This window comes from Zalophus californianus, chromosome 4 (assembly GCF_009762305.2).
Source record: "Zalophus californianus isolate mZalCal1 chromosome 4, mZalCal1.pri.v2, whole genome shotgun sequence".
Taxonomy (NCBI): domain Eukaryota; kingdom Metazoa; phylum Chordata; class Mammalia; order Carnivora; family Otariidae; genus Zalophus; species Zalophus californianus.
Window position 1 is genome coordinate 128,363,483 of NC_045598.1, and position 15,436 is coordinate 128,378,918.

Consider the following 15,436-nt stretch of genomic DNA (forward strand, 5'->3'; position numbering starts at 1 on the left):
AAGACTTATAGATGTACAAAATAAGGGCTGATACAGTGAAGGGATGGAAGGTGACTGTAAAGATGAAAACTATAAAAGATTTTATAAAAGGATTTGATAAGATAAGAAGTTGTTTTTAAAAAGAAAGAAGAAGATTTAAAAAATAAAAAGAAAAAAGAAAAAAAAAAGGGAGAGAATGTGATCAGGCAGGAGACTAGAACAAAGCCATACACTAGTGATTTAGGGTATATTTTGATCTGTTAGAAGAAACTGTATCTCAAAATTTTAAAGAGAGAACAACTTATACATATATGCCAAAAATAAGGGTAACTACTATGAAGGGATAAAAATATGACTCTAAAAATGAAAAATAAAAAATATTTTTTTAAAAAAGGGATTGATAAGATGTTGGTTGAAAAAGGGAAAGAGAAAAATTAAAAAAAAAAGTTAAAAAATTAACTTTGAAAAACTAATGAATTATGGTAAAAAAGCCATGAATTCTATGTGCAGTATTCCCCTAGCGCTGGAGTTCTCCCTTTCTCCTTGATCGGTAAACTTGGTCTTGGCTTGCTGGCTGTTCGTGCTGATCTTCTGGGGGAGGGGCCTGTTGCCGTGGTTCCCAAATGTCTTTGCCGGAGGCTGAATTGCCCCGCCCTTGTGAGTCCGGGCTAAGCAAGCTGCTCGGGTTTGCTCTCAGGAGCTTTTTGTTCCCTGCAAGCTCTCGGTACAGCTTTGGAGGACCAGGGCGAAAATGGTGGCCTCCCAATCTCCACCCGGAGGAGCTGAGAACTCGGGGCCCCACTCCTCAGTGCGCCCCCAGAGAAAAGCAGTCACTCCCGTCTCCCCGGTCTCCAGCCGCACTCCATGCTCACCTGGCCTGTGACCAAGCGTTTCTATCTCTGGCACCCGACCCCGTGTGGAGTCTCCAACCCCAGCAGATCCCTGCGGTGCGCTTCCGCGCCGCTCCTCCCGGGGGAGGAAGGGGAGTCCCCCCGGCTCTGCCGCTTGTTGGGTCCCTGCTGGAGGAGCAGTGGCCCGACTGGGCTGCGGATCACAGTTTATGGCAACCCCGAGCTGAGAGCCCGCGCCTCGGCTCCGTCTCTGCAGCCGGCTTCCCTGCTCCGATACCTGGGAGCTCTGGCGCACTCAGTCACCCCTGGTCTTTCTGTGACCCCAAGGGTTCTGAGACCACACTGTCCCGCGAGGGTTCCACCTCCCGCTGAGCCACTGGAGCGACGTCCCTCAGCGGAGCCGACTTCTAAAAGTTCTGACTTTGTGCTCCGCGGCTGTAGCACTTGCCAGAAGCGGCCGAGGGAGGCCCCCACCCCCGCCGTCTATCCTCCCGAATATCGCCTCGGATTCACTTCTCTGCACGTCCTACCTTCCAGAAAGTGGTCGCTTTTCTGTTCAGAGTGTTGCTACTCTTCTTATCTTTGATCTCCTGTTGAGTTCATAGGTATTCAGAATGGTTTAATCCCTATCAGCTGAATTCCTGAGACCAGACAAAATCCAGGGCTCCTACTCCTCCGCCATCTTGCTCCCCCCCCCAAATAAAATCTCCCATGGTAGACCTTTAACATTGACAATGAAAGATGAACCATGTGGCACTAGCGAAACGGAGAACCCAGGTTGGCCATTCCTTGACATTCTAGGTTTGGAGTCAGCCTGGCTTCTCTTCATTGATAGTCTTGCATGTGTACCTTTACTTAAGCCATTCTTCCTTGATTCATAGTGAATTCTTTTCCTCCCCTCTGCCCATTCAGATTCTATGCTCTAAGATCATGTCACGTCTCCCTGGTGTCCACCCCACACCAGTTTTCTTTTTCCTTTTTCCCTAATAGTTTCTGAATTACTTCTTGTGTGTTGTTCTTGCTCCATTGGATTATATGCTTCTTGAGGCTTTCTTGTGTTCCCCATCATGCCTGGTATAAAACTAGACAAAAAGCAGATATTATTTAATTACTGGCCCATTATTATTTTTTAATTTTTTCAAAACCACTGGAATCCACTAATCCACCAAGGAGATATATATCCTTCAGCAATCACATTTACATAATAACTGAGTATTGTAGGTATTTAAAGTTTTTGGAAAATTTTCACAACGCATTGTCACTAATATGTGGTTGATTATACTTCATTGCATCCACGGGGGGGGGGGGGGACAATATTCATTAAGCTCCTTTCTTGAACTGCTTATATCCTGAATTCTTTACTTTCAAATTTTAGTAAACCAAATCAGCAAATTGCAAAATATAATTTTCTGATTCAATACACTCTTTTCCACTTAAGTTAGATTACTAGATTCAGTAATTAAATATCTTTTGGCATTATCTGAAGGTGTGGATGTGATTTTTTATGTCAACTGTGCATCCACATTGTTTGGCTCAATAAACATACATATTTCTATAAATAGGTGTAACTTTCTGCAAAAAAAAAAACTCTGTTGTGACATAAACAGCAAAAGTAAAACTAATGAGAGAAAAAAGGTGGATATAGTTAAACATTGTGGTAAACCTACAGATTTCTAGGTTCCTACCTGTGTGCCCAGTCAGTCGCATTGGCTAAGTTTCTCAGCCCAGTGCTGCCAGATACTGTTAGATTTTGACAAAATCACTTTGTTTTTCTGTGTTTTGGTTTCTTCTTCTCTAAAATGAAAAGACAAGATAAATTCTAATATTTGAGAAATTTAGATACTCATTTCCCCCTCCATGCGATTGAAAAAAGCTCAAAGAGTTCATTGCTTGAATTTTGAAAATCATTTATACTTTTTAAGTACAGTGAGTATACTGTCATAAAGAAATTGTTCTGGAATAGAGTAAAATAGCTTACACATATGCACCCACCAATTACTGCTAATAAGCAATGCACTCAGAACACTTAAAAAATGGAATGTACTCCTCCAAGCATTAAACATGAAGATTTTATTTTCATGATGTCTATTGTCCCTACTGGTATATTAGATTGATATTCTGGCACTAGATTTGGACTGTTTAGAAGGGTTCTTTCAACTTAACAACTTTTAATATGGATATGTAAATTTGCAAATATTCTGGCAGCACTTCACCATTGTCCTTCTACACTAAGTTGAATTGACCTCACTATATTGTAGATCTCACTGGATATGGCACCAATAGCCAGGAAGAATTCAACCAAGACAAGAACAGAACAGAATGTAAAACCATAAAAAGTTACTACTACCTTCCCTTTATAAATGTTCATTTTTCTTAAAAAATTCATATTGTAAAGGTGTTCAAGTATATTCCAAGAGAGAAAGAGTCATAGAAAATTATCTTGCTCAACTTGTTTTGAAAGCATCAAGTTGAATGCCTGGCATACAGTATTTATTGAATTAAATGATTATACAAATACACAAATAAATGGATGAATGAAGTGATTAGTACATACATGCATTAAAAATCAAACAGAGTGACAGGGGTGCCTGGGTGGCTCAGTCGTTTAAGCATCTGACTTCAGCTCAGGTCGTGATCTCTGGTTCTTGGGATAGCGTCCTGGAATTGAGCACCCCCCCACCCAGAGTCGGCTGGTTGCTCAGCGGGGAGCGGCCGCTGTCTGCTTCTCCCTCTCCCTCTCCTTCTGCCCCTCCCCCTGCTCATGCTCTCTCTCTCTCAAATAGATAAATAAAATCTATTTAAAAAAATCAAACAGAATAACAATACTTTTTTAAAGTCGTTAACTGGGGGTGCCTGAGTGGCTCAGTCGGTTAAGCAAGCATCTGACCAGCTCAGGTCCTGGGATCGAGCCCCTCATGGGGCTGCCCGATCATCAGGGAGTCTGCTTGACCCTCTCCTTCTGCCTCTGCCTCTCTCCCTGCTTGTGCTCTTTCTGTCTCTCTCAAATAAGTAAATAAAATCTTTAAAAATAAATAAAATCATTAACTCACTGAGAAAAACTTGAGAATAGTGAGCATTTCTAACTTAAGAAATCAACAAATCTACAAGAGGGTTGGTTTTCTTCTGTATATGTAATATGCTTTGTAATGTAGAATAGAACATTTTAATATTATTTATTAAGTCAATATTCTACTTAATTTTAATACATAAGTGAAACAAAAAATAGTGAGTGAATACTAAAATTACATTAATATTTGCTCACAGTTATATAGAATATAATTGAGCCTTGTAGGACTTAAATTATGCTAATTTATACATTCTAATTTAAAGAATCAATGTCTTCTCATCCTTACAACTGGGTGTTAGTAGGTAGGGGTTCAAGTATTCTTCATAAATGGATTAATATTTTTGAACTTGTGTAATTCTCATCATCTGTCCTGATTTTATCAACAAATTTTGCTTCTTTTGGATGTCATTGTTTTGTTTGGAAGGGTGGTAGGTAACATTTTAAAATTTATCTATGGCTCAAGAAAGTATGTCGTTCTTCCAAAGTTAGTTTTATGTTGGAAAGAATTCTGTGTTCTAAAAAAAAAAAAAAAAATCTACATTTACATCTAAATAAACTATGTGCCCTGGGATTTAGTAAGTTTTCTTCTTGAATGTAAAACTCTGAATTATTAGAGACAGAGCTCCACGGTTCAAAAGCTATGATTATGGATTTGTGCTAAACTTTCCACCGTCTCTCTGGTCTTAGGTGACCATTAAGCTTTTGAAGGATTTAATGCTTTGATTTTATTCCCAGAGTGCACATTTTATGCAGTGGAAAAAATCTACCTCCATATGTATGTGAATCTGAAGGAAGGTCTTCTTGAGGGATTCATATGTCTCTTTCAAATATTAATAAATATAAGAAACCAATTTTAAAAGTTTCCAGTGGTTTAAAATACTTTCCTCTTAACTGATTTTTGGAATTCAAATAGAAGGTTATTAAAACACAGACTTTTTCTAATGTTCCATATATCTATCCTATTGCAGAATTATTTATAACCCTTAGAAATCCTTGTTGTTGTAATTAATGTAACTCAGTAGATATAAGGAAAGGGTTGCCATCATTTTATTCACATATTAGAAAGTCAATATTCACCCACTCCTCAAATCTAGTCAAGCTAAGTAATCAGGACGTCTCACTTGATACTTAAAATGGAAAACCCACTACCATTTCATGGGATGTACCTTTCTCTAAACTTTTCAGAATTTGCCATTCCATTTAATAGAGAGAACACAAATTGGTGCTTAAATTGTGTAGCCAAAAAAAAAAGAAAGAAAGAAAAAGAAAAGGAGACAGTGGATGGAGAAATAAAACAAATATAAAATTACAAGCCAGAAAATGGACATTAATAAAAGTTCCAACAGTTAGCTAAATCATATGCCAAAAGCAGGCTTGCTCTGACAAACGTAACTGCAGCTGTCACACATTTTTTATCTCATCGAGTCCTTCTCAATTAGAAATACTTAACATTTTTCAAATGTTGTCCTTAAATAAACAGCATTCTACCGTTTATTTTAACTCACAAACACTATGATTTTTCAAGAACCAGTTTGGTCACTTTCATATCCTTCTCATAATAGGTTTACATATCACAGAGTTAGTAAGCAATATTTGACAACAATTTATTCATTCTTTTTGTAAAAATAGATTCTTTACCCGGGACTGAAGAAGCACTAATGGAAGAGGGTGAAGAATTTGAGAAAGCATCTAAATTAATAGGACCTGTAAGTACATTCATTTACTTAACTTTTTTCTTAATTCCTAAAACTGATGTATATTACCAGTAGGAAATTCTAAAAGGAATAGGAAATAATATTCTTTAAATTAAAAAATACTTTCAAATGTGCGTCCAGTATATCCCTACACCATCATGCTGAGTGCTTGATTACAGGTATACAGCAAAGCAGGACTAAGCTCATTCCGCAATTGGGGCAGAAGACTCTTTTTTAAAAGATTTTATTTATTTCAGACCCAGAGAGAGAGAGAGAGAGAGAGCACGAGGGGGGGGAGGGGCAGAGGAAGAAGCAGACTCCCCACTGAGCAAGGAGCCAGATGCTGGACTCAATCTCAGGACCCTGGGATCATGACCTGAGCTGAAGGCAGATGCTCAACCGACTGAGCGACCCAGGCGCCCCAGGGGCAGATGATTTGAATGAGTTGGAAAAAGCTATGTTCTGCTATTGTTAACTGCTGGCTTGTGCACATGAATATTCTAAAAGATTATGAGCTGCCATCCTAAACGTCATTAACTATACACATCTTGATAAAAATTAAATGTTTTGCATATCCTGGAAGTTTACATATAACTTAAGCTTGCTGTTAATTGGTTGTGAAGTCCTTGCGCTCTTTTTGTTAAACTAGATCTCTTCAATAGAGTAGATTGAGAAAAAAAAACCATTAGGTTTAAGATTTTCGATGAAATTTAATTTTAAAAGAATAAACAGAAAAAATAAAATCTACCTGTGAATTCTAAGTGTAAAGTTTGTAAAAGATTGAGTTGCTGTAAAAATGGCTACGCAGTCTTGCATCACCTTAAATTTAATATTTAAACTGGGTTTATATACAACAATAGTCTCTGTATAAGCTTGCTTGGGCTGCTGTAACAAAGCACCACAGACTGGGTGGCTTACACAAGAGAAATTTATTTCTCTCCGTTCTGGAGGCAAGTCTGAGATCCAAGTACTAGGGTTTGTTTCTTCTGAGGCCTCTCTCCTTCCTCTTAAGTGATCTTCAGATATTAAAAGCTGTTAGCATCTCTCATCTGAGACTCGTTTTCAGCCCAAACACAATTTGTTCTTTCAACAAATTCTTACATTGTATAGTTTTCAAAGACTTCAGTATCTCTGACACTTTCTCTGAGCATATTCTTGTTTGCCAAGGCCCCTGTAAAGTGTGGGTTCTGCCACAACCAAGCCCAGGGTTCCGGATAATGTTCCCACATCGGAGAGTATCATGGGGTAGGCACTTGATCAAATATTAATTATCTTTGGATTATAATCTGGGATTTTACTAACTTTTTTAAAGGAACTTTCTGATATTTATAAAATTCAGTATGTTTTGACAATCTCATAAGGATAAAAGCATGTCCTCATTCAGGTTGTGAGAATGTTTCATTCATTACTTTTTGCAAAATTTTTTTTTCTTCCTCTGTGAATTTCACCAAAATCCCTGTATATCCCTCATATATAAAAGAATCCTACTAGATTCTTTTCCTAATCACTTTCTAAAATCAAGATAGATCCTGTGCATAGTATTTTCCTTGCTTATAATACCTAATAACCCAAAAAGGGAAAGAACACTTCTCAGTGATTTCAAGCTGTGAAAGATTTTTACTTACTTTTCTCAGTGTTTACATAGTGCTTTCCTAACGCAAAAATTTGTTCTAAGCCAATTTTACTTGTTTTCACTTATCATTCATTAGGTTTTGAGTTCTTAAAAATTCTACAATTCTATTTAATGTCAAAATAACTATTTAATTCTTTTTGGAAGCCTGCAGAATATAAATAATACATGGAGAAATAAATTAATATCACTACCCTGAACATAATTTCTACACAACAGCTGCTTTTATTATGAAGAAAACATGGGTTAAAAAAAAGTCAGATAATATTTTAGATGCAAATTCCCTAAATAATATTTTTTAGGATTGTATTTTTGATTAATCAAAGAGAAAATTGTGGCTTTATCTAAATATTAATGGAGAATTGGAAGAAAACTGAATATTTTTCTTTATTACCGTAAGAAATGCAAAATACTTCAAAGCAAATTTTGAGTCACATCCTGTAAAAATATAAACATGCCACAAATGTTGAAATTCATCTAGAGCAGTTTCAACACATGCTGTCTTATTTGCTAACTTTCCTTATTGGGTATTAGATATTAATAAGTAGGTAACAGACTCTTGAAAACTGTTTTCCCCAGGGGCTTAACCCATGTTTAAAATATTTTATGACTATTTTGTGAATATTTGAAGGAGGTAAAGGGAACATTTAGATTTACATTTTTATCCTCCCCCAAATAAACAAGTCATTTTTTTGAAATTTCCCTTTCCTCCACCTCCTCCTTCTGCATCCTGGAATGTTTCTTAGCATATGTACATATTATGAAGATTAAAGGTAGACTTGTTAGAGACATCTATTTATTAGAAATGAACCGACAAAAAGAAAATCTTAGGAAGAAAATGCCAAGCAGCAGATACTGATTAATGAACTTTAGTTCATTATATATAGTTCATTATATATATAGTTCATAAATATAGTACACAACTTTTGTTTAGATCAATGATCCATAAAGATTCAATATTAATGATTTTTTTAAATTTCACAATTTCTATAGCTTTCTTAATCTTCACAATTCTATTTTGTTTTGAAAGTATGAAACACATATATGAGCATAATGGGAAGGTGAAAAAATAACTAAGAAAGACATTTAACGTTCAACATCTTACTTTTTTCTTTCTCCTTTGTAAATCTCTTATTTTATTCATTAGTCAATACCAATCAGCCTATCATAAGCAGAGTCCCATAGCATTTTATGTAACTAGTCATCATTCCTTAAAGTAGAAAAAAATTTTAAAAAGGACTCCAGTAGGGAAGGTTTTCCTAAAGTTTTCAGGAGTTACTAAAAGTGTGCTTTTAATACATTTTCCTTCTGAAAAGTTTTATCCCTTTGAAAAGTTATGTTAAATTAACTAGAATGAGAGTAGTGATAATAATGATATCATACATTTCTACAGCACTTTTTAATTGTTAAGCATTTTTACATACTTACTATCAATTGTCTCAGAATTTTGCAAGTCCTTATACACATAGGCTTGACTACCCTTGGGTGAAATCAGTAGTACTCTAAAGTTTAGGTGAGCATACTGAGCTTCCAAAGATCATTTGTCCATGTCACATAGACAGGGCAGAACTAAAACTCGTATTTCCCAGTGCCGCACACTCTCCCAGAACTTGTCGGGATTCCTACAATTACTAAGGTAGTAGGGCCACTATTAAATAGCATATGTAATATAGAAAAGATAAAAATTAGGCCATTATCAGTAGCCAGTATCAAAGGTAGAATTATTCATTAGATTAAGTAGATAGCGAAAAAGCAGAAGTTTGAGGTACTGGATCATGATAGATAATTTTTAAAAATTATTTTATTTAAATTAATTAATTAACATATAGTGTACTATTAGTTTCAGAGGTAGAGTTCAGTGATTCATGAGTTGCATATAACATCCAGTGCTCATTACACCATGTGCCCTCCTTAATGCCCATCACCCAGTTACCCCGTCTCCCCACCTCCCTCCCCGCCACCGGCAGCCCTCAGTTTGTTTCCTAGGGTTAAGAATCTCTTGTGGCTTTAGTGATACAGGGACAAGTGGATGGCAACCCTCAGTTTGTTTTGTAGAGTTAAGAATCTCTTGTGGCAGGTGCCTGGGTGCCTCAGTCGTTAAGCGTCTGAGTTCGGCTCAGGTCATGATCCCAGGGTCCTGGGATCGAGTCCCACATCGGGCTCCCTCCTCGGGGGGAAGCCTGCTTCTCCCTCTCCCATTCCCCCTGCTTATGTTCCCTCTCTCGCTATCTCTGTCTCTGTCAAATAAATAAATAAAATCTTAAAAAAAAAAAAGAGTCTCTTGTGGTTTGTCTCCCTCACTGGTTTGTCTCTTTTATTTTTCCCTCCCTTCCCCTATGATCCTCTGCTTTGTTTCTTAAATTTCACATATAAGTGAGATCATATGATAATTGTCTTTCTCTGATTGACTTACTTCGCTTAGTATAATACCCTCTAGTTCCATCCATGTCATTGCAAATGGTAAGATTTCATTTTTTTGATGGCTGAGTAATATTCTAGTGTGTGTGTGTGTGTGTGTGTGTGTGTGTGTGTGTGTGTGTGTGTGTACCACATCTTCTTTATCCATTCATCTATGACAGGTAATTTTTTTATGAGAGGAAAGGATGAATAAGTTTGGAACATAAAAGACTAATCTTTCTTGGGTCCTTAATTACTGAAGGAGTCTGAGAAACCAGTGCAGCATGACTAAGAAAGGGGATCTTAAAATTAGGGGGAAGGAAAGGGAAAAGGAAAATAATAACACATCTTGGAAAAAATTCCCCTGACAAACAATTCAAAAGTGAAACTCGGGATTCTGGAATTTTCGGGATTAGAGGTAAACTTCGATTACTTTTAAGCTTGCCTCTTATTGTGCTTTGTTGATTAGTAAATAAAGTTTTGTTTAGTGATACAGGGACAAGTGGATGGCTTCTCTCTCTCTCTCTCTCTCTCTCTCTCTCTCTTCTTCACTGATTCTTTCTACTTTCACTCACAAGTAGTAAGGTAGATACTTGATCTTCTGAAGTTGAAATTTCCCACACATACCACATTTTTCCAATATTCCATGAATATGAAGTTAAAAAAGAGTAAATTTGGGTTAGATATAAATATGATTCTCTTTTGATAACAACTCTAATTGGAAGAGACATAAAGATAAAGAAACATTTACATGCATACTTCCAGCAACACATGCAACTGATGTACAAATTCAGAAAAGAGTTTTGATAGGAAGGACATTGTTCCTAAATGAATTTCTTTTTACTGGAAAAAATTAGGTGAATTAGTCTTTGTTAACTTAAAAAAATTTTATTCAGCTAATAAAGTACGTAGGTCAGCAAAGAGTTCCACCTATATTTCTATTCCTGGTCTGATCGTTAATTAGTACTGTGGAATCTTCTTTTAAGCAATCCTGGGTACTTTTGGGAATTATGTTAAAAAAAGACTTCTGCTACACAAAGGGAGCACTGATTGCTGAGATTTAAGGGAAATTTTGCAATCTGCTGAAATCCTATGATTTTTCACAATATGTAGGTTGCACAAATGCCTTTTATTTTTCCCCTCTACAAACCTACACACTATTTTCAAGCCAAATAGCCTGTGTCCCCTTGGAGATCCATTCCTTTCATCCCATTTCTTCCTTCCCAGATATTTATTTCTTCTCTTATAAGGCATGCCAAAAAAGACATACACATTTAAAAGATATAAAATTACAAAATTATCACGTAAACTAAACAAGCATAGAAAGAGTTGTAACCATAGCTTTCCAGTAAAAACTACAGGTAAGGATAGTTAGTGGACCTTTAGACTATTTCTTTATGAATTTTGATACCCCTACTTTCCATCTTACTAATATTATTCCACCCTACACACAACACTCCCCTCAGGAAATTTTTGTCTTTTCATCCTTCTTTCAACTTGACGTCTTACATCTTTCCAATAAAACAAATTCTTTTTCATGCCCAAATATAATTTCACAGTAAATAAATAGTGTTACACATATTTCGGAAGGTTTATAATTCTGTGGGAATTGATTTAAAGAGCTGGTCAATGGAAGCAATGAACAGCAATTAGTTCATTTGTACACATTTTGCTCAACCCTAAAGGTTTTTACCATTTCTTTTTCTTTCTAGCCGGTGGAATTTTGCTTGGCTTTTATCACTCACAGGTCTAGGACACTAATAAAACTGCTTAAAATTAAGTACTATAGTAGGAAATTTATCTGACCAAGTTTTGGAATTTGTGAGATTTTTCCTTTTGACATTTCAGGTCTGTTGATTTCTAACACATTGAGGATGGAAATTTTTGCCCAAATCTACGCAAATATTATTTTTTAAAACTTCCATGAATTTTTAAAATGTAACTTCTAAATGGCACATTTGCATCAGAAAAAAATGGCCTAAGAGGATAAAGTATGACATGATAAATGTTAAAATATTGACTGTAACTTTTGTCATTAATCAGTTTCTTTACATAATTTCACTGTTTTTCCGTTAGTAAAATTAAGAAATTATTTCTTAAGGTCAATTAAATTCTTCATTTTCTTCTTAAGATAATTGGAAGGAAGAGTGGCCTAATATCCATCGATGTAGAACAAGTTGATTTCTAAACAAATAATACCCAAGAAGATGTCTGACAGCATGCTATTAATGTCCTGGGATCCTAACTCATCATGAGGCCACTCATTCTTATAAATATGGTGGGCAAAAGAGAAGATGCATTTTCACATTTTCAGTATTTTGACGTTATTGCTAACTCTTTATTAAAGCGATTGCCAGCTACTGAAAATTTCATTTGATTGGTATATAAATAGACCAAAGAGGAAAAAAAAACAATATAGGTTAAGTTTGTGTAGTGCGGTAAAAACCCTTGTATACTCTGATCAGGAACTGTGCAGGGTGTATGCTGGGATGGCCTGTTTTGTGTGAAACACATTAAATTAATATTCAGTCACTAACTGGAGATGAAAAAACATGAAGATCCCCACAAAAAGGTTTTCTTTTACGTGTTCATCTTCTTCTTCAGCTAAGGGAACGACATAGATTCCATAAAAATGATTAGATGCAAAGAGCTTTCCTACAGAAACTTAAACACTGGTGGGCTTCCTTTCCCTCTGAACCACAGTGATCTTACCAAGGTCATTTTTTTGCCTATTGTAGGAAGTGGTCACATATAAAGTCTGAGTCTCAGGAATGTGCTGACTCAAACTAAAAAAGATACTATATATTCCTGCTATTATGTTGACCTAACATTATGTATATTAAAAGAGCATTAGGGAAAAAAATTATTTTAGAAATTATATTTGAAAGATCTTGACTTTTGGGTCAGACTGAATGACCATCCTTTTTTAAGACAGTGAAGTCTTTTTGCTTCTTTTCCAAGCATCACAGATTTTTAAAGGGCACTAATTTCATTCAATGTGCAAAATATTTTTAAGCTACAATTTGTCTTAATATCACATTCAATGTGCAAAATATTTTTAAGCTACAATTTGTCTTAACTTTCTGGCATCTCTGTTGCAGGTTTCTGTACTTCAAATTTGTTTATTTTTATTATAAATATAAAACTATTTATTGTATAAATCTTGGAAAATCCAGTAAAGAATATAATTTAAAATCCCAAAACCATTAACATAAAAAGATGATTGTCACATTTTATTTTGCCGGTATTTTTAGCATGTATATCAGTAAACATGTCATATCATAATTTAAATTTTGGACTGTGGTCAACAAGCAACTTTACATTCTGCATTTCTTTATATAACATAATGACAACAGTCTCACATAAAATTCTTTGTAAAGCTAAATTTAATACCTGTATATTACTGCAGACTTAACCTGTTTCAGTATCAGACCAAATATCCTCTCTTTTTAAAGTTTAAGACTTTAATTTTTGTGTCAAACCATAACACAGAGTTATTATATTTGATTTAATGTTAGATTTTTAGGCTGGTTATGGCCAACTAATTTGTCCCAGGCTGATGATGGTCATGAATTGGTGACAGATATGCTAGGATCCAGACATTCCAGTCTTCCTGGTAACTGTTTTGAGTCCCATTCAGCTGCAAACAGCCTATTCCAGGCCCCACTGTTATGTTGCACAAATATTATTTTCCATGTTTGTTTTGAGGTGAAAAGGGCTGGGAATCACTTTGTGTTGCTTCTGAGATTTGGGGTTTGGACATAATGCTTTAGAGACCAACCATGCACAAAATCGTCAGTGTCTCAGTGTTCTCCTTGGGCTAGGTTCTAAAAAGGGTCAAATACTATGAACTATTTCAAGTTCTTGATACATAACCAGAAAAAGTTCATTTGCCATTTTAACCAGAAATCTCCCAAAGCCTTACCAGAATTAAGTATTCTCTTAAAATGTACAAATGAATAAACAAAAAATTCACAAAATTAACTTATCATACTGACAAATGTAAAATGGAACATTTTTGGTCCTTAAAGTTGGATTTCTTCATTTACTAGTAAATTTCTTTGATTTCTAATGAACAATTTTTACATTTATATGTTGGACTCATGTTATTTCTATTTTTTATGAATTATTTTTCTTTGCTGTTGGCCATATTTCTCTGGGGTATTTGTTTTTCCCATTGACTTGTCAGTATTTATTAGGCATTAAAAATAATGACTTTATGTTCCTGGTAAATATCTTTAGTAAACTTTTTTGCCTTTTAATGTTGTTTATGATAGTTTTTTTTTTAGATTATACTGAAGCTATACTTTTTCTGATTTCTTTCATTCTTTTTAGACATAGCTTTCCCTTCCCAGTATTTGATAAATATTTGCCTTAAAGTTCTTTACATTTTCCCCTGAAATTCTTTTATCAATTTTGAGTTCATTTTGGTGGTTATTGTGAAGCACAGATCTAAATATATTCTCAGAGAAAATTTGCTACTGCCATTTGCTTTTGAGAAACTTTCCTTTCTTATTAGTGTATATTTTTTTCTTTTCGCTTAATTTACTAGATATAACAATATCACAATTAATATTTATTTAATTTTAATTTTTGCCAAGTACTTTATAAACATTATCCCTTATCTTTGTCAACAGGTCTTAATTATTACCCAGCTTATAGATGGGGAGACTAAACTTTAAGATGTGATAACTTGCCTTGGGTTTCTGTTTGTAACCCAGCGACCCTGGATTGTACTTACCCCAGGTTGTCGGAATCAGGGCCTGCTCACTTAACCATTTTACCATCTAGGAAGTGGAGACTCAGCCTCAGTTGACTTGTATACTATTTTTGTTTTAGTTCTTGTAGCTTTATATGTTTTAATATAGAAAAGATAAAGCCGCTTGCTTTCATTCTTTTTTTCCCCAAAATCAAAGAATTTAACCATTATACAATAACTAGCTGTTTTTTATTATAGCTCTGAAGCATGCCTTCTTAAATATATACATTTTTTAAATATAGGTTTAGGAGTTTGATCTTTTAAGAGAAGCTTGGTATACCATTTGCCAGAATATAGGAACCTACCCATCAGTTTCTGCAGAATATTTAGTTTGTTTATATAACAAGCATTTCACCTAGTGATTTTTACTGTTTCTGAAACAAAGCTTCAAAAATATTTACAAGAATCTTACAAATTGGAGACAGAACTGATATCTTAACTTCCAGTTATTTTGTCCCATGTGTTGGGACATTTTGATTCAGAAATAACACAAGCTTTTTGAGAAAAAGGGAAGATGAGTAATTTTTTAAGTAAATATCTCTGTGATGTCAAAACTATAAAAAAAAAGTATTTGTATTTCTTAAGAATCATGAGTCAGATGCCTGTATTTGTTTTATTTAAATCTGAATTTCTGGAAATTTTTATTTCCTTTTTAAGTGTTTTGCTTTTTAGTATTTATTGGAAAAGTATTTGCACTTCAGTAGTAAAAAAGCAAGCATGTCATAAAAGAGATTTTCTAGAAAGATTGCTTAATCAAATTAGAAATATAAAGGTATTATGGTCTAAGAAGACAAACTCTAAATGAGGTCAAAAAAACATAAACAATAATTAACAGACATCTTTAGTTGGAGACCACAAAAGTTGAGAAATAGCCATGTAGAGTCTACTCTTCAAGAAGGGACAAAAGTATCCCAGCCTGGAGGACCTGCAGCCCAAGGACAATAAAATGAGAGTGGACAGTATTCAGATCTTAGACACACAAGCCATTTATCTCTGCCAGGAATGCCATTCCCTCACATTTGTCTTCTTCCTGTGGTTCCACCATTTGAGATCAACTTG

At 35.1% G+C, this 15,436-nt stretch overlaps 1 protein-coding gene across 1 annotated transcript in view; it reads left to right on the forward strand.

The window, feature by feature from the left end:
- C4H8orf34 (chromosome 4 C8orf34 homolog) overlaps window positions 1-15,436 on the forward strand; it is a 376,094-nt gene that overhangs the window by 294,870 nt on the left and 65,788 nt on the right. Inside the window, 1 exon segment of the mRNA XM_027577874.1 lies at window positions 5,527-5,603. Within this exon segment, the coding sequence (XP_027433675.1) occupies window positions 5,527-5,603 (77 nt within the window).